General features: G+C 40.0%; 1 protein-coding gene across 1 annotated transcript in view; it reads left to right on the top strand.

The window, feature by feature from the left end:
- LOC308138179 (gamma-aminobutyric acid receptor subunit pi) overlaps nucleotides 1-14689 on the top strand; it is a gene marked incomplete at its 5' end in the record, with an annotated part of 53001 nt that extends 38312 nt beyond the window's left edge. Inside the window, 5 exons of the mRNA XM_080507191.1 lie at nucleotides 4220-4302; nucleotides 10448-10585; nucleotides 10935-11087; nucleotides 12835-13025; nucleotides 13808-14689. Of these exons, the coding sequence (XP_080363317.1) occupies nucleotides 4220-4302; nucleotides 10448-10585; nucleotides 10935-11087; nucleotides 12835-13025; nucleotides 13808-14164 (922 nt within the window). The 3' untranslated portion in view covers nucleotides 14165-14689. The remainder of the gene's footprint in view (nucleotides 1-4219; nucleotides 4303-10447; nucleotides 10586-10934; nucleotides 11088-12834; nucleotides 13026-13807) is intronic.
- Nucleotides 14690-22724: the final 8035 nt, after the last annotated feature.

Below are 22724 nucleotides of genomic sequence, written 5' to 3'. Positions count from 1 at the left end.
GGGTATTGGATTGCATGAGTACAGGAGCATGTGATGTGTCGATACAGAGAGCTGTGGGCTATAAAAGTGTCTAAGTCCTGTTAGGACCTGTGAAACACATATTGCACTGCTCGCACGGCTTAACAACTGACAGGCTCTTGGCAATCCTTTGAAACGTGGGCTACCATGGCATTTTGATTAGATGTTTGGGCCAGGCAGACAGGTTATAGACAGAAAGCCTATAGATGTACTATTGCTTGTGTTCAGCTCTTTTAAGCCTCCAATGATGGGATTTAAACATCCTACTCTTTTTATGTCACATGGTTTGACATCAGCTGATTTAAAGGTTGTGTAAGAGCTACCCTTGCTCCCATTCATTGCTTCCAGTGTATTGACCTCTTTATAACATAGTGTAGTGGTGTTTACAAAGGTGGCAGTTGCACAATAAAAGGAGAAGAATGTCACACGGGAGAGGTACTGCATATGTAGGTGGGATGCAATCGTAAATTGGGCTGAGTGTTCAGGCTCAGTTCAGTTGTGCTTGTGTACAATACAAGCATCAGAAAAGTGCACTGCATTGCTTTGATGGATACTCGATAATTCCAACTCCGCACAATTTGTAATCTAGTACAAAATGTGAATGAAAACAGATTGCAACGCTGTGCAAATCCAATATTTGAATGTGAATAGTTCAGTGACAATAGATGACAGTTTAGAACAGCGGTGTCGAACATGAGGCCCTCAGGCCAGAGCTGGCCTGCAAGTGACTCCAGTTCGGCCTGCCAAACCACCAAACAAATAGTTTTTTTTGACAAACTTTAAGAGTAGCAGACACAATACAACACTGAGACCCTAATTTAGCATTCACCCCAAACCTTGCTCTGAGGGCGAGTTTGGTAATACATGCATAATGCAACAGTTTTTTGAACATTTCACTGTATTTTGCTACAGAAGGTTTCATTAAAATTGTCTTTATTATGAGATTGTAAGAATTTTCAGTGGAAGTTGTTTGGTTCTTGTGAAAATATAGATATTACCATCACATATACTCTGCATCACAACAAGGACAAACTTTAAAGTTTAAATTAAAAGGTTATGGCACTATTTTACTAATTCAGCACACTCAAGTTTAATTTGAGCTGCATGTGGCTCTCGAGACCCTGGTTTAGAACAAGGACTACTTGAGTGTCAGAATGTGATTTGCCATTGAATTATTAAAATAGACATAAGAAATATGGTGGCATATGTTTTGTCAATCTAATGTGAGGAGGATGCCCACACCATTTCGGAGCAAGAGCATCAGTTGAAGTCCTGAATTCCTACATCCTCAGGGCCCAATTATACAGCAATGATTTCAAGTGAAAATGGAAAACTTTTGTTGCGTCAGTTTGTAGATGTCTGTTTACACAGCAACAGTGCTCAGAAAATGCAACTTCTCAGAAATGGCTCCCAAAGTGGAACTTTTTGAAAATGTTCTGGCTGTCTTCTTGTTGACAGCCAGATACTGGTACTGCACATGTGCACCATTGCCATGGGAAATACTTTTTCTGTACATCAGTGAGTAGATGGACAGTGACAAACATGACATCCTCCAGAGTGACATGACGCCCAGTTCATATTCTCCTGGGACTTGATAGTTTTATTGTTCAGAGTCACTGTCATAGCATTCTAACTTCATTGTTTGTCCTGTTGACGTTTATAACATATTTTTGTCTGTTTGCACATGTGTGGTTTCATTACAAAACAACCAACTGTGCCAGCTCGTGGCCCGGCATGCTAAATACATAATTTTTAGTGTTTTTACCATTGCCATATCAACAGCCATTGTTTCCAAAACGTTGCCCTGTAAAAGCCGAACCTTTCTGAGAAGAAATTGTAAAAACAACGCATTTTCTGTACGCCGTTGTGTGAACGGGGCCTCGGTCCTTTCATCTGTGGAGGCTGTGATAAACTGTATCAGTGTTTATGAACCTGTTCCCAAACCAGTGCAGTGGTTTCAACTATTTAATGATGTATGTCTTCATTGCAGAACAGGTTGACATCCTGCTGATCAAAACCAGTTAAGACCATTTATAGACCTGTTCTTCATACCCAAACTTGATACAGTTATAATGATATATAAGTCGTTACATATGATGAAATCCTTAGGTTGTTTACATATTACTCTAGGGTTAGGGTTACTTGGCTCTTACTTGGGAACACTTCTTTTTGTTCTTGTCAGTTGGTTTTTTTTTAGCATCAAAAAGCATTTACATGTTTTTTTCTCTCAAAACTTTGATTGTGTAACAGACTGTATAGTGAGACACAATTCACAATGAGTTTACCACATCTAACACCTGATATCTTACCTTGAAATGTAATCAATTTCTAATTCGGATTTAATTCAGTTTTTATTTCCAGTCTTTTCATGACATTGTGAGGTTGAATTGGAATGGATATGCAGGCTTGTCTTTGCGGACTCTTTCCCTCTTTACTGTGACGGAGGATATGTGGCGGAAGGTAGTCGCATTTAGGGAACCCGGGCAAATGTGAGTAAAACAAGCCAAAACAGACTGTCAGGAGAGGAATGCCCACCTCAGGGAATTGTGAGCTGTGGAAAAAAGGACAGAGTGAAGTACGATATGCAAGTGTTAGAGGGAAAGGACAGCTGTGGTAAATATTTTAGTGCCCTCCCAAAGGGGAGTACAAGAGAAAGCACTGAGGTTACTATTGCTGAAGGTTAAGCAATTAAATAGGGAAGATGATGTAATGGGGGAAAAAGATAGCCAATGCCGCTTAAACAGTTTTGGCATGTCAATATTTCATTTGTTGCGTAAAAATATCAAAAAGCCAAAGATCAGAGCTTAAAGTTTCCATACAATAAAGACTACAGATGCCAATTAGGCAAAGGTTTGTGGTAAACTGTTGTCAAGGTCAAATGGCTCGGTACACTGCCTCCATAGATTTTCTGTTGGTTTGCTTTCATTTTCAGTCTTGGACGTTAACGTGCAACAGCTCATTAGTGTCTGGCAACTTCAGCAGGATGTAATTCATACTCAAAATTAGCATCTCTTTTGCTGTGGGAGGAAATGACCCTGTCCTTTCAGTTTTGTCATGAAGGAGCTCATCATAATCCGTTAGCATAGTTGGTGTAATCTGAACAGACAAGTGTGCTATAGATTCCCTGAGTGGAGAGGAACTACAATCATAGCCAAAACGTGACATCTCTGGTGCAGAAAAAAGGAGACAATTATCTGCACATTTTTTCATCAGCAGGTTATTACCTGTATGCGAATGACTGCGATTCAATATATTGATGCCTGTACGTTGCCTGTGAGAAGTGGACCAGCATCCCTTGATAAACTGGTGCCACCAGAAAACATGAAATGTGGGTTTCTTCCATCTGCTATCCCAGCTTCTTCATAGTGACGCAAATGGGTGGGGGTGCTAATTTATTGACTCACAGATGGGTGACAGCTTAATGAGGAAAACCCTTATAGAGACTATTAGTAAGTTTGTGGACCGTGAGCAGTATCAGTGCTCCTTATGATTGATTCTACAAGACTCTTGAACTCTACGAGACCACCTCTGGATTACTGTATGATTGTGGTCCAAAATCTTCTGGGTGTTGAGTTGAGTTGGGATCAGGGGGACTTAATTGCCAGATTATTTCATGATCATCCTCATTAAAAAAAGAACAATCCTTGAAACTCCATGAGGTCAACCTGAGACCATTACTTCTCGCTTCTTCCTTAATTGGTCGTTGGAACACGGTTGGATTTCGATCTAAGGGAACTCAGTGGATCCAAGCAGCTCACAATTTCAAGTGGTTCTCTTAATCTTTAAATCATTCTAAGCTTTTTCCTTATGTATAGATAGCGTGCACCATAAAGTGCATTTAAAACATTTACTGTTTGGGCACACGAAGACCCGCAACAATCCTCTGAAAAAGATAAAATCAGGTTCACTGCCGACACCAACTGATCGTTGAGAAAGTAGCTTGTTTCAAGCTACTTTTGAGAATCATTTCTAAGAAAAAGAGCAGAGTTGCATCATCCGTAGATTTTTGCACAGAAGACCAACAGTTACTGTGAGTCTTTACACATGCTGCCCCAGATTTACAGTATGACAGAACTGCCCAAACTTTATTGTTCAGTTACAACTTCTAGTCGTGTGACATAACTGACTCAGTTCATGCTATGAATATTTTAATAAAGTGCTGTATCTTCTGTTTCATAATCATTACATTTTTGTGTTTTAGGATTACTACCACTGTGGCTTGTAACATGGATCTGACCAAGTATCCCATGGACAAGCAGACCTGCACACTACAACTGGAGAGCTGTAAGGACACTTTCTTCTTATTAAAGTGGATCTAAACCAGGGGTGGGCCATCCTGGTCCTGGAGGGCTGCAGTCCTGCACGTTTTAGATGTTTCCCTGCTCAAACACCCCTGTTATCATGATGAGGCTCTGCAGAAAGCTTGACAAGGAGCCACTAATTGCTGTCAGCTGTATTGATGTGAAGAGACATCTAAAACATGCAGGGCTGTGGCCCGAGAGGACCAGGATTGCCCACCCCTGATCTAAACCATGCTGCTTGAAGCAGTGGGAGGCAGCGATTCGAATGAACCCGATCAAATGAATCACTTTCTCATATCTCCCACACTGCTCATGTGTCTGTGAGTACAACCCTGAAGCCACTATGCACACCTTTGCTGGGTCAACTGAGGCCAGAAAGAGAGGCAATATATTGAAGTATTCAGACCCAGACATTTGCGTTAAAACTGTTATGAAAGATCAATATCTCAAATCTCCCTTTACAAAAGTTTTCATTCTCTAAATTGAGTATTTTGTAGAGGCCTTTCTGGCAGTTTTATTTTGTCTTTCCATGCTTTGATGACCTGGATCTGGACAGTTTATTCCATTCTTCCTCACAGATCCACTCAGATTGTTTGGAAAATGGCTTCTACAGATTTTCTTTGAGGTTTAAATCTTTGTTTCGGATGGCTCGTCCGACATTTCTTCTGAAACCTCTCCACTATTGTCCAAGTGTTACGCTTCAGGCTATTGTTACATTTGAAGGAGAACCATAGATCCAACCTAAGGTTACATCACTCTAGTTTCTAAAGTAGGCTTTTTTCAATTCTCCCGTCTGTATCCTCTCGACTCCCTGCAGGCTCAGTTTCCATGTTATTGGAGAACTGAGGTTCTGCCCAAGCTCTTGTATTTGTTTAATCAGATCAGATTTTTTTCTCTAGGAATGCAGTGATACCTCTATCGGGTATTGGGTTCAATACGACTTGTAAAAGATTCCTGATATAGTGTGGCAAGTACTACATGACGTCATCCATCAGCAGCAGGTCGACAAGACAGTATGGGAGAGCTGAGCTGTTTGGAGATTCTTTAATATTAATGGGAAGAAAAAAAGTCAAGGCAAGGCAAATGTAGTTATCGAGCAACATTCAAACAGGGAAATTCACAGTGCTTTGCAAAGAAATAGTAAACACACTGTAAATGATGTTCTCCCAAAATATCTGGAAGTGGCAACTACTTTGCTCATTCAAATATCACTGTAATTAACTTGCTGGTGTTGTACAGAGTGAGTTCGATGTCGCTCATTAGTTTTTAACTCCTCAGTGGTTCCAGGAGGCCGACGTGGCAACGCTTAGCCTTCGCATATCGTTTGCTTATGGAGTGTAAATTAGACTTAATGGCATTTATTAAGTACTCCTATTGCTACTTGATGTTGGCAAGTAGCTAAAGGTTAGTGCTTATACTCGTCCTTTAAAAAAGTGGCATTGATGCATCTCTACTTTTCTCTACGTACTTTCATTTTCATGTAGATGCAGATTTGAAAAGTTCAACCAGTTCAACCATCTTTCTTTCAGTCAAGAGGGTCTTCAATCTAATTGTGGTGCCAGCATAGCCTGATTAATAGAGCGCTCCTCAGATGGCTGTTTCAGAGTGTTGTGCTTTCTTTTCATGAGACTCTTGGAGCTTTGTTAGAGTTGTTGCTTGATTGTCACCTCCCTGATTAAGTCGTTTCTTGCTTGGCTGCACAATTCGACCAGACAATCAGCTCCAGAACTGTTGCCCTGATGTTTCTAAGCTCCTGTTAAACCAGATGAATTGAGGCCATTGTCCTTCAGACATTTAGATAGTTACTATTGTACTGATGTTGTGTGTCCCCACAGTTTCTCGGATTTCAAGTCTTGGTTTTTCTTTGTCATTCATTTGTAGGACCCTCACTTACAAACGTGATAAAGGGCATAAAAACGTGATAAACTGGAATATTTCATCAATGCTTAGTTATGAGAATGAATTTCCAAATTGGAAACAAACGAAACTTTTGCTGTTTTGTCCATAGCACTTTAAAGTTATTGTTGAATACATTTTCAACTGCATCGAAAGTGAACACACTCAGTTCAACGACCCAAAGCCAGGCATATAAAACAATGAGGAGGAACTTCAGCTAACAGCAGCACGGGGAGATTTCACGGCCGCCTCAGGCCTTTTAGACTGCGGACAGTCAACTTGAGCAGCAATATGATAGCAAACAGGAATTACCTAGTGCCACACGTGCATAAAAAATAAACCTGACAGGGAGAGACTTTATTCCTTTTCTGAATCTCTGTCATTTTTCTTTTTTTTCTGTGGAGTCAAAAGAAGCATCCAGAATATTTGTTTTGTTGTAGTTTTCTCCTGACATTTTAATGGAACACATGTAGTTTACCGCTTCAGATCTCAATAATTTGTACTCATTCACACAGAAACACACCATGAAGACAGCTGTAAGGTGTCGGCACCCAATCGGAAAAAAAACAACAACTTGAAATTCAGCATCTCATTCAAGGACACTATGACACCTAGACAGCTGGATATCAGGGATAAAAGAAGTCAACTTGCTTTTCCAAACTGAGCCACATCTGCTCGGTCTGATGTTTTGGCAAACAGCATCCCTGACGTCCTCTTACAGAGCTCATTTCACTACAAGTGATCATTTATTGTCCTTTATCTGATGTGATCTGGGTTGACTCTCTGGAAATTGATTGCTTGTAGAACGGTTCCTTGAGATTTCATTGAAATTGCTTTGAAGATAAAATGTGGTGGCAGTGCATGTATAATTGGAATAAACTATCATTGGGTTAAAATGACATCAAATGACAGATATTTTTCATTTCATTGTCGGTGTGTGAGAGATACTAGGAAGTAGAAGCTGCCCTTAGACGCCTCCTCTCTCATCTTTGCATTCCTGTGCTGCTTTTCTGTGCTCTGTGCTCTTAAATGACAGCCAGCCAGTCTAAGCTAAGTCTGATCCCTGCCAGAAGCCCACCAGGACCTCGGTGCCAAATAAAACATTTAGCTTGAGCTCCAGTGCCACTTAGCAGACAAAAAGACATCTGGAGGTTAAAGTTAGGTAACTGAGAGGATGATGGATCCAGCCTCCACCACCTCGATAATTCTCAGCTAAATTTCTGCTACTTTCTTTTTTTCTCTCTCTCTCGTCTCACTCTTTCCCACCCTCGCTTGCAATCTCTCACTCCATCTCTCCTGTTTTCTCTCTCCTCTGCTGTCCCTCTCTCACTTCAATCTCCCGTCTCCCTCTTGCTCTGTCTCTGCGTCTCTTTATGAAAATGTATATGCATGGATTTATTTCTTTTAATGCTGTGCCAAAAAGTGGATCCTCTGCACAGGAGGAGGTTTGAAAGAGAGCGATCGCTGTGGGAGGGTGCGGGGCGTTTCGATTGGGATTGCGGTAAAATATTTAGCACGTTCTTAACAGCAAAAAAAAAGACTCTGAAGACAGCCGGCGTTCTTTTGTGATCTTTGCATTCTTTGAAATTTTGGCGCCGGCCCTTTCAAATACTCCTCGGTGAGGATATGGTTGCTTGCTTTCAAGAGGGGGGCCGCAGGGTGCCGCAAGGTTCAATGTACCCCCATGTAACTCTTTCCTTGCTATTGCACATAGTGTCACTGCACATCTATGTCTAATCTGAACAGGAATGCTGGGGCTGTGGGTCAAGAAAATAATGAGTTATTGTGCTGGGAGAATTATAATGAGGCGAGAAAAGATTGCATTTGTAGGACCTTTCAGGATTCAAGTCAGGGAACTATGTCCCTGATGTTACACCTCTGGTCAGCAGACACAGGACATCACACAGGTTTAAGAGGGTGAGCATTAGCAAATTAATGTGCATTTGATGCACAGCACACACAGATGCACACCTGCATCAGCCGACAGCACATCCTCTCCCTTTCCTTGTTCTCTTGCTCCCTCTGCAGATAAATTAGGTAAATGCACCTTGTTAATCACACCCGTCTTTTCAGACATGAGACCCACACTGATTAGGTTCCCTTATTATGCGTTGTTACAGAGCTCTATCAAAACTACAACCACACTTTACCATGCAGTGATCATATTAATTTTGCAGGCGGTCTTATTCCAAGTTTTATTTGGGTTATCTCACCTCTCTAGGGCCCAGTGCAATATGCATGATTAGTCTGTTATGGTATGAGGCAAGAGTTAAGCTCTTCACCAGGACTTTCCTCTCTCCCCCTCCCCGGTCTTTAAAACTCTTTGAAGAATTGAATGAACACCAGAAATGCATTTCCATTAGCAATTCCTGTTGGAGCTCTTTATGTCAAGCCACGTTAAAACGAATAACGGGAGAATATGAAACTACGCACATGAAACATTAGCATTGTAATTGAAAGTCAGGCTTTTGTTGTCGGATGCTCTACAAATGCATACGTTCTTTTCAAGTGTTGCGCAGTGCAGACCTTGCTCCTTCGGGGTAATATGGGCTCTTAAAGTAGCTTTCCAAAGGTGTTTTCACATTCCCTTTGATTCTGGCCCCAGTGTCTGTCTTTTGCTGATATTTAATATTTGAGGGGGAATTTACCCCCCACCACTGAGTGCAATCCCAAACAAGTCAGCTGAAACAGGATCAGACCATAACATAGCTTTGAAATTAACAGTCCAGGCTATACTTACAATTTCAACTTTGTAGTTCAGTGTACTGTCAATATCAAAGTGGGGGTCATGTTATCTCTGATAATTTTGTCACATTGCGTTTTGGACGTGTGATGTACACTGTTTTCTGTTTGTGATAGTACTATTCATGTCGTTATGGCACAAATATTTAATACACAATCTGCTCAAGAGGAAGAAAATGTGACAGGCTGCAGGTAATGTGCTGGATGATGACATATTAATGACCTAAAAAGTTTCATGGTGAAGGTGGAGGTAAACTTTGGGTGCATACAAATGCTTTGTGTCATTCAAAAGACACACTTTTTTTCTTGTCACTTGATGATGCTCCCAAAAAAAAATCCCAATTAAGTAGTGTGTAGGGATTGTATATTTATTAAGGTTAGCCCAGAAGTTAGCATTACAATAGTTCCCTGAACATTCCATTGTTATAAACTCATTGTATGAGAGAGAATATGCATCACATAATAACTTGGAATAAATCATATTATCATCACTGTTATGATTGATGATGCCAATAATCTAATATTAGTTTCCAGCTACACTCAGCAGCATTGCTACACCATTGCAATTAATACGTATTTAACATTGAAGTTGTTTTTTTTGTACCGATCACTTCCAGAACAGTGTTTCTTGATGAGTTTGAGAAATGTTATCAATACTAAGTTAATTACAACAATGATCATGATATGAAAAATCAAGAAACATTGATTGAAGATCTTTACAGATATGAGAGTTTTGCTTATTGTGTATGGTTCGAAGTTAGGTTCAAATGTGTCAACACTGGATCTCAAACTGAAAGGATTAGTCCCTGAACATACTTATTGTTGGCCAAACCATCTCATCTGGCTAATTTTGGAAGAGCAGTGGCTCAACCTTGAGTCTCTGCCAGATGGTTCAGCTCCTCAGCCCATCATTAAAAGTGCGGCCTGTGGAGACAATTTCTTGACCATCAGTCTGGGATATGTGTAGCCTGGTAAACAAAGCTTTCCTTTATAGTTCAGCTCCCTGTCCACTACTTCAGTCCAGTACAGTGATGGCATTCCCGTGGCCGCCTGTCCAGATCCGAGTCTGATCTCACGATTCCTCCCCCCCATCATTCATTTATAAGACCACAAGATACCTGAAACCCTGCACCTGGGGAAGTTTCTCGTTCTTTCTTCTACCTGGAGGAGGCATGAAAGGCTTTTCCATGGTTGAATCATGGACTCAGACGTGGAGGTGCTGATCCGCATCCAAACTACTTTACACCTGAGGGCAAATTGTTTAAGTATTCAGAGGCAAAAGGACAATGTTATCAGGAAAAAGTAGAGTTGACATACATTGGGTTTTTAAGTCTCACCCAACTGGGGGCAAAGATGGTTAAAGTCTGAGGGACTTTAAACAATAAAGGCATCAAAACTTTAAACATCATGAAGAGTGAATGACTGAATTGATATCACTCTGAGGTGAAATGCCTCTGATTAACATTTCTTTCTCTTTTTTCTTTTCCCAGGGGGCTACAACATCAATGACGTCATGTTTTACTGGACCAGAGGAAATGAGTCCGTTAGCGGTTTAGACTCTCTGCAGCTGGCTCAGTACACAGTAGAAGACTACTACACATCTGTCTCAGAGGCCATCTATGAAACCGGTAATGAGAAAATCTGTTCAGTAAAGTCAATGCTTATATCTCTGCTGCAGATATATCAATCAGGTTGTAATTGGAGTCTGTCCAGTAATTTCATAACACTTTTTGCCAAAACGTACTTATGTGAAAAGTAAATATGCCTTACACGTGATTGGAGCGCTTGGTGAATTGCCAGGTTAGAACAAGTTTCAAAACCTCTGACAGTCACACTGACTCCACACTGCCCCCAAATGCACGCAATTAGCATGACATAAATCTCGCATTTTGTGTCTTTAAACGGCAAATCAAACTATTACTGAATTGCCCATTAACAGCATGATTTTACAGTATATATATTTTTCTTCTTCACAAGGTCACTACCCCAGGCTGGTTTTCCACTTCGAGCTAAAGAGGAGCATTCTGTACTTCATCCTGGAGACCTACGTCCCTTCGAGCTTGTTGGTGGTTCTGTCTTGGGTTTCTTTCTGGATCTCTCTGTCCTCTGTTCCAGCTCGCATCTGTATTGGTAAGAGTTGAAAGAGCATTGCTTTATTTACTCATGTGCAAAAATTGTTCTTCCTGAAGTCATGTCACTCACTTTTATCCTGCACTAACTCTTACCCGCAATATAAAAACACAAAAACAAGTATACCCACAAAACATTTCTGTGTTTACTTCTGCTGTATTTTTCCTGTAGATAAATATGTCAAATATTTAAGATATTGAAGACTTGAAGAATTGAATAACTTGCTGGAGGACACGTAGATCTTTGTCTAAAATGAGACTATTGACATTGCTGACTTATTAATGCCCTACCTACCATAACCTCTCATGGTTTTATTTGGATTAACTGGGACTTTCCATAACACTCTCTCTCTCTCTGCTTTTTAAGCCTTGGTAGATATGCTGTGCGTGGGTGAAGTTGTGTTTTTTTTTCTTTTTGTCTTATGTCCCACGGAAACATTCGGTTCTGTTTCAACTTGTGTTTCAAGACAGAGGCCTCACATCTCTTCGTCATGGCTTAAAGCTCTCTTTGATATGTTGCAAAATTCATTGTTGAATCAATGACTGCAAGCTGCCCTGTCTCTGAAGCGATGAAGCAACCCACAAATCTTTCAAACCTTTCCCCAAAACATTTCCACTACCATGCTTCACACTACCTACAATGTTGGAGGAATTTTTGAGACTTTTTTTTTTTTTTGCATCAGACACTCTGCTCTGGGCTGAATTTGCAGTGGCAGTTGTACCTGAACAAATTGGCTCTTGTTTGATATCTACACCACTCGTAGATACAGTTCCTTGCAGAGGAATAACTCATTTGAAATAATTTTGAGATCTTCTTAAATCCCTTGCCAGACTCAAAGCCTTCCAAAAAAATTTTATTTAATTTTTTTTTTGTCTGAAGGCCTTTGAGAGCTCTTCAGATCTTGGCATGATGACACCACACACTTCAAAAGGAAAGAGAACAGAAGAGTCTAAATGTCAGGTTTAGAACAGGCTCCACCTGTCACACCCTGATATGGGCTTTTAATCATTTGAACCAAATTTGCAAAGCCTGATTTTAATTTCAAAAACTATTTTGGGTGCAACGCAGTATTGGAGTAAATACCTCCTATTTCCACTCTTTTGGGCTGCATGAACTGGAAGTCTACAATGGAGATGAGGGATGAACAAAAAATGCAATATTTAGATATTTTATTGTGTTCTATTTTTGGTTATATACTTATGTTACAATAATGTATTGTGCCATTTGTTAGAAAATAACAGTTATTATATGGACATCACCTAAAGAGGACCAAATGATAGCATGCTAAGGCCCCTTTACGTGACAACGTTTGAAGTGAAAACCCATTTATTTCAGAGGATTTACATGTGAACCCACCAACGTTTTGACAATTATGTCTGTTGACACAAAAACAGCAGAAACACTAACTAATGAGCTATTTAGGTCAAGACTAACTTCTCAAAACAAACTGGAAGATTCCACTTCATGACACGGGGATGTACAATAAAAGGAATTCCTGATGAGATTCATGTGGATGTTTATGGCTGCCATTGCTTATTGCTTGCTTCTTTCTCATGTTCCTGTTTTGAAATAAAAAAAAAAAAAGTGACAGATTGATCGTGACAAAGACTTTAATGGTCAAAATAATATCCTTCACTAGAGACTCAGCTTAATGGTGACATAAACAAACAGTGACAGTTAATAAAAAGTTTAGATAGTTGATTCAATATGTTTTACTTGACCAGTATCCGCCTTTGTCTCATGCCAGGAGTGACCACAGTATTGACCATGACAACTCTAATGATGGGCGCTCGGACATCCTTGCCCAACGCCAACTGCTTCATCAAGGCCATCGATGTCTACCTGGGAATCTGCTTTAGCTTTATCTTCGGAGCGCTCATCGAATATGCCGTGGCCCACTTTTGCACCCTGACTCACGGTGAAACGCACGTGCTCATGGTGAGACCCTCCTGGATGTACTGTATTTTCCGAACCGTAAGTCACACCGACTTTTAGTTGTTTGGCTGGTCTTATGACTTATATTAAGAAGGGATCTATTTATCAAAAGTTACCATCACATACTGTATGACACCATTAGATGTCACTGCAGGATGCTGCTGCAGAACCACAGAAAACCTCCATTTCTCTGATGTTTGACTGACAGCACAAGCAAAATGTCACCGACAAGAAAAGGCTGCACAGCTGAGTTTGAAATTGAATGATAAAATGTGCTGCAGAAAACAGACACGGAGCAACAGAAGGAGTGCAGGGTGTGAGAAACTTTAGAAGGTCTGGAGGAAAAACGGAGAAACTGTTTCTGTGATGAAGAAAACAAAGAATTGGGGGCTAAAAGCACAATGGTAAGAGATGGAGGAACAAATGCACAGATGGTCTTGGAACAGCAAACTTTTGGCTGAATGCAGATTTATCTCGGCATTAAAAAAAAATAAGTGCGACTTGTGTTCTTTTTTCCTTCTTCATGACGCATTTTTGACAGTTTGGACTTCTACTTAAGTGTGACTTATTGTTCAGAAAATACAGTGAATGTGTTCCTGGTATCTGTTGTGTTCATTCCTGTTGTTGCGGTCAGACTCATTTTGTTCATCATGGTGGTTGCTGTGATCATTTTCATCATCATATCGCCATCACAAGCTCGTCGGGGTAAGTTGAAGGCAAAGCTCTCTGATTGGCTGTGTGTCAGTCCCCCTCGTTGACTCCTTCCGACTCTCACTCTTTTGCAGTACGGCCACCAGTTGCACGACTTTGACGACGAGATAAACGGCATCGTCACCACCATCTCCACCCACTCCAGGGCCAAGAGACGCAAGGAACCCGCTGCTGCTCCTCCGCCGACCTCGACAGAACTCACTGTCAACCCGTCCAGCCCCTCAGGCAGTGAGCCGAAGCCTGAGGCGGCACCTCCGGAGCCCACCCACTGGTGCCTCACCGTTCTGGCCACCCTCCGCAAAATCCTGCGCTCCATAAACTGCTGTCATGTGGAGAACCCCCACCACATAGACAACTACTCCAGAGTCACCTTCCCCCTGTCGTTCGTCATGGTCAACTTACTCTACTGGACATATTACCTGTACTTTTAGCATTCACTAGAGTGACGCTTCAGAGAGTCTGACACAGAGAGACGAGAAGTGTATTTTACTGTATGTATGTACAGTGAGTGTTGCTTAGTCTGTTCTGAGGCGAGTGTGTACAATTTCTACATTTGGATTCCTGAGTGCAGTAACATTCCCACATAGTCTTCTTTTTGGGGGGAAACGGCGATGCTCGCGGCTTCGTATTTCATTGCGCAGGTTTTTGGAAAAAAGAAAAGAAAAAAAAAAGATAAATGCTGACCCTGAAAAGGAAACATTTCATACATGAAATGAAAATTGCTTTCGATGACAAAAATGGCCAGCGCATCGTGTTCCCTTTTAGTATATTCAATTTTAGGTACAGCTGCAATTTAAGTCTGCATGACAGAATTTGTCAGCACTGTTGAGTGAGAGCTAGTTCCCATTCCACTTTGATTCTCCGTCTTGATGAGTCGAGCATTGATACTTTACTTCATTTTCTACTTCCGCCTGCAGGTAAAACATTTAGAACGAAAGAGGAAAAATTGTAGATGGCAGAAGAAGGGCAAAAAAGGCAGCCGTCAGAGGTGGAAAAATATCTCCAAACAGGAAAAAACTCTAAACTACATCACTGAAGGATGATCGTCTCATCTCGTATTTCTTAAAACCTCTTTTTCTTCTGCAATTTATTTATAATTCACTGAGCAGTGCTGTCTTTTTTCATTGGCATTATAATTATACTGGTCTTAGGTCCCTTCAGTTTACTATTGAAAATGTAGCCACTACTTACTTGTCTGCCATACAGATCTGTTCCCGCTGTTTAGCGTTGAACATTTTCAGACATGACAGTCCATATAGTCTGTGAAATATTGATACATTTCAGGTTTATTTCCCCCGTGTACCAGTTACTGAAGAAATAAATCCTGGATCAACCAGATACACAACAAAAACAAAACGAGAATGCTCTAAAGACACAATAACACAAACGTTGCACCCTGTCTTTAGGGGATACACACAAAAGCTGCCTGAGACCTTTAGACAAGCGGATAAATGACTAAAGCTCATTTCATTGTTATGGAAAAACTATTTTTAAAACACATAATCTCGCTATCATTCTTTTTCATATATTCATATTCATATTCACTCATTCACTGCAGATCCCCCCAAATTCAACCAAGAAAGTGCTGTTGTAAATAAACAAGACTACAAGATGCTGAAACTTGTCCCCATTCAACTGGTTTGAGGTGATGTTAAATCCAAAGAACCCCTTGAATCTTGATTATTATTTACTATCAATCAAAGCTGAATTTCTCATATGCGCTGATTTGCAAATCTCAAAGTAGTGTTAATTTTAACATTCTCCCCAGAGGTCACAATCTTATTTCCTTGACTGACAAGGGTTAGCGGGTATAAGCGAGGATTAGCTACAAATTTCCATCCACTGAGACAGTTTTTCAAACCCAAATATAGCCCCAACACTTAAAGGTCCCATATTATACAGTTTTTCAACAATTTCACATTGGTGTCAGGGGTCTAACAACATTGTATTTTAAAGTGTATTTCTCCAAATCCAGCTTTGGTCCTGTATTCCCGCCAGTCTAAAAGTCCTTCTCGTGAGCTCGACTGAGAACAGGCTGTTTCTGTGTCTGTACCTTTAAATGCTAAAGAGCTGTGTCTGTCCATGCCCTCTCCATGTCTTCCATGTTTTCCAGTTGTGTTTGAGAGGAGAAAAAAATGGCACCTGCTCTTTATTTTAGAGGACAGGGCTTATATATGTGTGGGAGGGTCGACGTGAATACCCACTACCAGAGGGAGTGGTTATTTCACTGCGTGACATCTTAAAGGGATATTCTCTGATTTGTCTGTATGAGCACATGTTCACTTTATGGTGGAACAAGCAAGTGAGGGAGATGAGAATGTCTTTACTTCTGCAGCCTCAAACAAAGGCTATGGGGACAAAGCTTACTGTTAGAAAACCATTATAAAGTGAATTTTGCGTGATATGGGCCCTTTAAAAAGCAATGCTTTGATTCAATGAGTGGAATGGCTATGGCCCGAAGTCTCTATCAAGAAAAGGTTAGCTAACAAAAAAGTGCAGCATGCTCATGGTAGCCTTTTGATTAGCTAGCTTCAAATTTGACAATTGTTTTGGAAAAAAATACACAAATAAATACATTATTACTCTGAGAAAGATGTGAACATCTAAGCCAAAACTATAATTTATGAATTCATGAAGTCTTTCACAGCAAAACCCAACTCACAATTCTCAAATTGCGTGTACACAGATCGCAAACCCAAAGTCATGATTTTTTCATTTGTGGTCGAACCCTCAGGCATGGATTCCAAATCCAAGAGCCTTGTATATCAACTCGCAATAAGTTACGTTATGAAATATAATAACAACCTGAAACATAGGTGCCAAATAAAACTGACTTCATTATATGAGTTTTAATGAACAAACTCCTGAGTTGCAATGAGAGGAAACAATGCTAATGTGTTAAATGAGTCCTCTGCATTTACAGACCTCTTCATTTGTTCTTGATGTATTGGCTTAATATGGAGTTCTTTCATAATGTGAATGATATGTCTTGATATACAGTAGAAAAGAGGCTTGGACTGACAGGTATCATATTTTATTCATATATCCTGTATATGCAGTATATTCTCTTTTTATGGGCTGCTGCTGGTATTTCTCACTGTGCTTTTGTCAAGCAGTAGTCGGACCTTGCTGTGTTTGACATTGTGGAGTGATATGAATATGAATGAAACGGTCAAAATATTTCAAGAGGATGTCGTCATCTGTGCATTATCCAAATGGAGAAATGCCTGGATATGATGTGTAACTTTTGTATACCCCCCCCCCAAAAAAAAAAAGTTGTTGTTAACCTAACCCATAGCATCCAGTGTTTTGAGTTCAGGCGATAACGGTTTATTTGTGAACCAAAGAACCAAAGACTCCCATCTTCATTAAGTCGCTCCTCTCGTTTCCCCCTTTAGCTGAGACTTTAAGTGCATTTTCAAATGTTAATACCATGTTGTCTCATTCAGTGGGGGATTCGGAAATAGCATGTGAGCAGATGAGCACAACACTTCATATTCCAGATAGACAACAGGATTCAGTTGAAACAACAGAGATGCATGTTTATTTATTGCTGTATTCGATTTTGCTGTGACATACTCTCACTCATTTAAGTGAAAGCTTAACAGTCCATTTAACCCCGATGCAAGTCTCAGAGGTTTTATTTTTAACAACCACGTTTCTGATGTCTATATATATATTTATGCTCCACTGACTTGTTTTAGTTTTATTACCAACCATGTGTTTACTCCATTTTTTAAATATGCCACCAATCACAAAATGTCAAATTGCTCTCTTTGCCTGATTATATAAAAGTAGGGTTTTTTTTCTTCTTCTTCAATTTATGTTCTTCCTGCATGATGCTCAAGTGTAACTTTTACTTTATTCGGTTTTGGTTTAGCATGATTGGGAAGAGCTGTATAAAAATGCTAAACTTATTGCGAGGATTGAGGCCAATTCATGGTTTCCGTGTGTTGTAAAAATCAATTGTCAAAGTCCAGGAAGGACTTGTAAAACTAATAATTTATCGATTTTGGATAATTGGCTTTCAACTCCGCAAAATTTAATAGAATTTTGCTGTTGGTCTCGTTCAAAGGCTGGAAAATCACTGTCATCAAGATCAGTATTGATGAAGCATTATACGAATTTAAGTATCTTTGAGTTGAGGAAATCAAAAGGCATACAAATATTAATAAACAACTACAATTAATGAGCCCGAGTACAGGTGCAGTGAATGATAGGTGTGAGGGAAGTAAGTTTGTTTTTGGGCCTTTTCAACAGGTCATCAGCTCAGGTTGTGTTAAAATGTTTAACGTTGTGCACAATTAAACAAACAAATCCTATGACCCTCCTCCTTTTTGGGTCACCGCTGAGATGAAATGACCTCGTAAAAGTTTGTAAACAATGTGATCTGACCTGATTTGATGCACTGATCATGTCTGACAGACAAAAAAAAATCAAACACATTATCGATTTAGCACATTGACATTTGCTCACATGGAATAATGAGCAACTCTTCCAGATTGCAGTTGTACTGCAGTTAAAACCAAGTTGAATTGTCCTGTTTGTGATAACATTCATGATGTTATTCGTATCAAATAATCACTAAACAGATGCAAATGCAGACAATTAGCAGGATCTTAATACATTAGGCCTTAAGATACAGTTCATGAGGGCAGAATTAGAGGATTGAAGTATTAATATCAACAAAATCAATAACTTGGGAAATGAAATCCAAATATTAAAACTTTCTTTTTGTCAAAAAAACCCCCAAAACAACCCAAAAACACATCTGACCTAAGAATGGGTGATATTATCTATTCTACATTTCATCAACAGTGAACACACAAGCTTGGAAACCATGAATTGGCCTCCAGGTGTCTTACCTTCTTTGATTTGGGGTTTCATCTGGGTCCAGAGGTGCATGATGCTCAAACTTCTGTTCTCATTTTTCAGTTTCTTGAATTTTGAAGGAACAAGCAGTCGGGGACGGTCATCTCCGTGGAGCTTGGAGAGCACTGACCCCGTATGAAGAGGTGAAACATGGACCATCAGGTTTTTACGATATTGCATCACGACAGTAGTAACTTTCTCAGCGAATAGTGCAAGATATGAATGCCTATATGGAGCCAAAGAACCACAAGAGCAAACCACTTACAGCTTCTTGTCAATGTGATTGCTTCTTTCAAGGGAATTGATTTTACACTTATGGCTCCGCGATTGCAACGACATTACCAGTGCAGGTTTGCTCCCCATGGAAAAGACAGCATTTTGGGTGGTTATAGATACCCAAAGAAGGCATGAATAAGATGATATTGGCAATATATCCCAGGACATATTTGGAGCAACTCAACAGCAACGGAAAAAAGGGTGGATATGGCTACAGGTGGACTGCCCTTTCTTTTCCAGGACGTGTTTATTAAAGCTTCCAGGCAACACTGGCTGACAACGTCACAGTTCCTGGGAATTCAACATGTGAAATGTATTTATATACTGTAGTATCATGTTAATATAGGTATGCTTAACCTGTTGTAAATATTACCACTATGCATGTTTATTCGGTGTATGAATATGAATGATAGCAATAAAAAGAGGTTTAATGTGTGTGCTGGAGTTCATTAAACGTTTTGCAGAATTCTGCATTATCGTGTTGAGATACATTTGGTAATCGATTAAAAAAAAAAAGAAACGCTCTGAAAATGTGAGAAATATCCAAACGTCGAATTAGGGGTGCAGCGAGTTCGATTATCCAGCCTGCAGACGTTTGGGCGGCAGTGTCGCGGCAGTGGCGGTATATCGGGAGGTTGTGAGTGTTAATTCCCTGAAGCTCTGTTTGAGCCGAGTCAGCAGAATCGACAGAGTGAGAAGATGATGGGGGGGGGCGGCGGGCATCTCGACATGCCTGTGCACACTAACAATTACTTTTAATGAGCGTGGACTCTGCGAGATGCTGCCCAAGAAGAGGCGTTCAGTTTGGGGGCACTTTGCTTTCTGGTGTTATCTTTGCCTCCACTTTTCAAGTGGAAGCAATGATAACACTTTTGAAAAAAGGATTTCATTACCCGCAAGTAGAGAATTTGGGGTAAACTAAGAAAAACTGCAGCTGCTTTCACCTCTGAAAGAAGCAGCTCTGTGCAGTTTCTTGTGCGATTAGTTGGTCTATTTCTGTGAGGATGAAAGCTTGATGCTCAAAGAACAACAATTTCATGTGAAAACGGAAAACCTTTGTTGTGTTCAGGGTGTCCATTTACATGAAAATGGTGCTGGGAGTCACTGAAAACACAATGGTTAGGATTTTACACAGGTAAGTTTGCTGTGTAGGAACTCAACCGACACGGAAAGCCCCGATCTCAACCATCGAGGAACTTGGCAGTGAAATGAAATAGAGATTGTGACCCTTCATCACACAATACAAGTGCCTGACTTCATCAACACTCAAAACAATGGATGAGCATAAATCCAGACAGAAAAACCTCCAAAATACAGTGGAAAGTCTTCCAAGAAGAGTGGAAACTTTTACAGCAAAGTGCAATTGAAGCCTGAATACAATGACAAACTGTTGGTCAAGCTCCTGCAACATTTATGACCAAAAGAGCCATTTTGGAGATTTTTCACCAAATAAAATTTGTCTGGTGAAAATATTAATTTAAATGGAAATAGATGGCTACAGAGGTGCTGAAGAGCTACAGATAATTCAAGAGCTGCAGGATTCACTTTGTCCATTTAGGGGTTTTTCACCAAGAAATTGTAGTTCCACTTATTATTCCTTCTTCCCAAAAAAAAATAAAAAAAAATCAGTTTTTGTTTTTATTTGTGGACACATGCAAGTGTAGAACGCAGTTATAGGTGATAAGATGACCATAACTTCACAAACACAACACTTGGGGTGAATTCGCTGAGTTAAACCGCCAGTTGTTTTAAAGTTGCTTCAGTTCCTTTCCTACTTTCCTACAAGTTATTGGGAATCACTTGATGTCTTTTTTTAACACTCATAGATATTCACGAGCTTTTTCTCAAAGGTTCTGCATGATGATGACTGTGCTGGAGCAAAGGACAGCAGAAACTAAATGTCAGGCATTCACATAAATTGGAATTCAACAGACCAGATTTGTTCATTTGCACATCACGCCGGACCTTTAATTTGAACTCTACAGATTTAGAGATACGATACTTAATGTCATGGTTGAGTTCTGTTACTTGCATGTAATTTGCTTAATATTGTTACCTTAAATCTTCTGGCATAACTACTTCTAATAACATGATGAATTCACTACTTTATATCAGTATGAGTGTGTATGAGCACACATTTCTGCATGAAATGTATTTAGCATTAGTCACCTCGAATTGGACACACTAGTCTAATTATAATTATACAAAACAATGTCAAAATCAATACATGATTGTATTTTCCATCATGAGTCGACGCTGAGGATTAAACTTGTTTGATAGTGTAACCTCAGCTAAGTACCTTTGTGCTCCCGCCAGGACTGAAAGTAATGATGCTCTAATGTCTGTAGTAGCAGTGTTCATAATCCCCCCTCTGTAAATCCTCATCTTCCCTTCAATCAATCTCCACGAATCCTAAAATCCCTTCAAAAAGAAATCACGAGCCGGATGTATCAAAGGTGCAGGTTTTCGATCTGCTCGGGTAAAAACGTTTCATCGTTCAGTTGCCTTGATCATTTGTCGGCCGTCGACAGATGAGAAAGACTTGTTTTAAATATGATCCTACCCATTTCAGGACATTCAGTCCTGTACCCCTGCTGTGCTTCACAAACAGTATCATAACACCTGATCGTCCCCACGCCGTGTTGAGTATTAATTTTTCCGAGACGCCCACGTGTAACATTCACGGTGTAAAAATAGCTCCGCTCGCTCATGATGAAGCTGATTACCACTCACACGGTGACAGAATCCAACCACCTTCACAGCCTCTGCCACAAAAGAAGGTCCCCTCCTACGCACAGTGTGTGCTATTTAAGAGTTCCCACATTACAGCCTCACAGCATACATTAATATCGCGCTTCCGTGACAATCATATCTGACATTTGGTTTCATTTCACAGCTGCTGTGCTGCACAAGCTTTTGACTCTTGATGAAATAAAAGCAGTCTGAATAGATTTGGTTCTGTGTAACTCTAAACAGCATCGTGACGCATTCATTTGAAAAGTACCGCAGCACTCGAGTTTGATCCTCACGAGGTGGACATTGAACCAAACCAGCTTTACTGGGCTGAGGCATTGATTACCTGAAAGGAAGCACACCAACAAATACAGTGTTTGCACCAATATATCGAGGGCTAGTTCTAAGTTTAGACACACAAAGGATTTTGTTACCCGTTTTAATTCACTAGTGTTCGAAAGCCTTGGCCCGGAGGTCAACGACAAGCGCTGCAGAAACCCAATAACAATCCATTACTGGCAGGAGGATGAAGGTGGGTGTGCTCAACCAGAAAGACATTTAAAGATTGCATGGAAGGTTTCCCACAGTTTTTGCTTTTTCATTTTTACACTTCTTTTTTTAACTTCTTTTTTGTCTCAGTTCAATTACATTCATCATGCCTTCAGTTTGTTTCCAAGTATTTTGCTTTCCTTGGTTTTTAACTACATTTGACATGTTTTAACATTGTTCCTCAGCCTTCGTCAGGAATTAAAATTGCATATCATCAAATTGTTTCTTGGACGATTTACATCTCGACCTTTTAGAAAACTGGGTTTTAACTGTTTGTTGCAGTCGTCATGCATCAGCAACATTTTGTTTCTGACGAAGAATTCCGTCAAAACTTACCCAAAAAGAAGAAAAGAACGTTTTTTGTCTTATTCCACTTTTATTGGTCTTAACTGTTCCTTTGTTGCCAGCTTTTTTTTTTTTAACACAGGTAACTTGTCATGTTTCTGTATATGTTTTAAGGTATATAACATTTCTTTCATGATTTAGAAATACGTGAGTCAGGATTTTATTTATCTAAGTCACAAATCTACTGCATTAACACCTTTGCATGAATGGTTGACC

This window comes from Blennius ocellaris (assembly GCF_963422515.1).
Source record: "Blennius ocellaris genome assembly, chromosome: 13".
Taxonomy (NCBI): domain Eukaryota; kingdom Metazoa; phylum Chordata; class Actinopteri; order Blenniiformes; family Blenniidae; genus Blennius; species Blennius ocellaris.
The sequence above is the reverse complement of the archived record's forward strand: the minus strand, read 5'-3'. Positions and strand labels throughout refer to the sequence as shown.